The following is a 2,714-nucleotide window of genomic DNA, read 5'->3' as shown; positions in this document are numbered from 1 at the left end:
GGAAGTCAGCCATCTTAACGGAGACGTGTGAAATTCATTAACACTCAGAAGAAGTAAGGTGACCTAAAGGCACTTCAGCACTAAGCAATTTAAGCTCAAAACTGTTTGATGTATTATACTTCAAGAATTGTAGCACACAACAACACTAGATTTAACCAATACATTTCAACTGTAAAGGTTGTTGTACTTAAAAGTAAAGAACAAACAAACAAAAAAAAAAACCACGTATTTGCCTTCATATCCTCTGTAAGTTTTGTTGTTGTCTTTTTTTTTTAGCACAGTTTCTGTGATGTGCCCTCAGCTCTGGCAAACTAAGTTTAGTAACGTGATATATATATCTCCCTAAACAGAAAAAACAATGAAAGCACAAATGGTTGTGCAGTGCCTTGGGTGATATAAATCACAGCCCAGCCAGGTTACATATGTGTGTTATATATAAGCAAACAAATCAGTCATAGGTAAGCAGTGTCAACAAGTTATGTTTATGAAAACTTAAATAACTCTACATGAATATTTCAATAGCATAAATACAAAGCAAGAGATTCCAAATAAATGACACAGTAAAAGATAACAATAGATCAGCCACTTTTTATTTAGAAAGAGTCCCAAAAAATAAACAAGTTAGCACACATTCCATATACAAAATGTCTGTGAAATAGCCTGAATATGCAATGAAACTGATTAGCGACTATGGTATACCGTATGCTTCTATACTTGATAACAAAAACAGTGGTAATAATAATAGTATAGTTCATCTCCCTGCTGTGTGCAGGAGGGGGTTTGTTATAGATCTATTTGAAAGTGGGGGGAAAAAATCTTATAAATAGATGTGCTCATCTGCATAACCTGTGTATCTAACTTATGGTGAGTCTGGACAACTAAAAAGTAATATTGTATCTTTAAAACAATTAAATGTAGCATTGAGTACTGCAAAAGGAAATCAAGTACTTATGATAAGGGATACAATTTGTCATATTTGAACTTTTATATAAAATATATGTTTATATGTATATATTGTATATATGTCTTACATTGTATTTCCAATTTCAAACATTTAACCTCACAACTTCAACATTGAAATGAAAATGTATGTTTGGCAGTAATGAAATAAACGTATGAAGTATTTGCGGCAACAACATGCAACTTGTGCTACTCCATTGTCCGATTAATGCAAAATACATGGAGACTTGAAAACAAAGCAGAAAGGCTATTGTATTAGTCATTGCCACCAACTGTACATCTAGTTACAAAAGTTACAGAATGTATCAGAATCATTTACATTCACTGAGATGACAGTGATTGAGTATATTAAGACTATATTTATCTACTGGCACTAGAATTTGGCACTCTTACTTATTTGGCATTTTAACCATCACGTAAACCATGTGAATGTAGATGCTTCTTTTTGATGTCACTTTAAAATGTGATGGAATAATACCATACCATACTATTTTTTTTGTTTTGTTTATTCATCGCGTGTAAACATATTAATCTCCTCTTGAAAGAACAACAACCCCGGTCCTCATCAGAAAAAATACAAACAGCAAAAGCACTGAAGCAAACAAAGAGACAAAAGTAATAAAGCAGAATTGCTGCACCAAGTCTAACAAGAAAAACATAGAAGGATTGATTCCAAATGCCAAGCATTGACATATATTTCATATCAACACCAAATGTTAAAGAATAAAATATACAGGAAAGTTCAGAATAGGAATTAATTACATGATTTTAACATCTCACCCCCATAATGCAATGTATTTGGCTTTAAAAATATCGAACTAGAAGCTGTTTAGTATTTTTTCTTTCTGTATACTCACACATGAAGATGTTTTTATCCAACCAGTATGTAAGCAGGTTTATTTAAAAGCTATTTTGTGAAAATACATAAAAATATTTTTTTCAATAAACGTTTTTAATAGATTTTCTTAGAAAAAAAGGACGATTTCACATCTTAATGCAGATGAAATCAAGTGTGCTTGAAAATCCTGTTTTGCGGCGGTGGCTACAGAAACGGTGTGTTTTTGACGACATCTTCCCCTGATGAACACACCCCCTCACTTTTCAGACACACATAAACACAGTTGAGATGACTAAATCTCTGACTCCTAGAAGCAGTCATTGCCATCAATCAAGCCCTCTTTTCCATCTCAGTCCAGTCCAAACAGATAGACAGGAAAGCATGGTGTCATCAGTTTAGAAAAAAAAAAAGCCACCCTTTAAGATTCTGAGATGGAATTCCAGCCACAAAGGTAGGCGTTTTATTAGGTGAGAAATAGAGACAGAGAGCAACAATACAAGTCTTTGTGATTGGCAAAATGAAGTCTCCATCTCTTATCTTTCCTTTTTTCACCACACAGACAAAAATAAAAGAGCCGAAACAAAAGTAAGGAGGCGAGGACAAAAAAGAAAAAAAGAAAAACAAAGAAAAAAATAAAACGCTCTATTGAAACCATTGTAAGGCACTCAGAAGTTTCGCATTGATCAGGACAGATCTGTCAGGCTGACGTTCAGTCCCATGTCAGGTCTCACATAAGGGACGGCGTGGACAGCTTTAGGAAACTCTGGAGTCATCACCCGACCATTCTCCCCAGTACTCCCTGTGACGGAAAGTCTTGCTTTATTCCTCATGGCATCCCCAAAGGTCATCTACACAAACACACAAAGTCACGTGTACACGCAGACGCAGGCCAACACAACCATTATCACATTCATGC

At 34.7% G+C, this 2,714-nt stretch overlaps 1 protein-coding gene across 4 annotated transcripts in view; it reads right to left on the bottom strand.

Annotated features, from left to right (window-relative positions):
• Positions 1-568: 568 nt before the first annotated feature.
• Positions 569-2,714, bottom strand: part of gria2b (glutamate receptor, ionotropic, AMPA 2b) — a 52,066-nt gene continuing 49,920 nt past the window's right edge. For 2 of the 4 annotated variants that reach the window (XM_024804004.2, XM_024804012.2), the window contains exon 16: positions 569-2,646. In XM_024804004.2, the coding sequence (XP_024659772.1) occupies positions 2,482-2,646 (165 nt within the window). In that variant the 3' untranslated portion in view covers positions 569-2,481. The remainder of the gene's footprint in view (positions 2,647-2,714) is intronic. The other 2 variants (XM_024804016.2, XM_024804018.2) reach the window with 1 other exon arrangement.

Source organism: Maylandia zebra, linkage group LG2, assembly GCF_041146795.1.
Source record: "Maylandia zebra isolate NMK-2024a linkage group LG2, Mzebra_GT3a, whole genome shotgun sequence".
NCBI classification, from domain to species: domain Eukaryota; kingdom Metazoa; phylum Chordata; class Actinopteri; order Cichliformes; family Cichlidae; genus Maylandia; species Maylandia zebra.
This window is presented reverse-complemented; position numbering and strand designations above follow the sequence as displayed.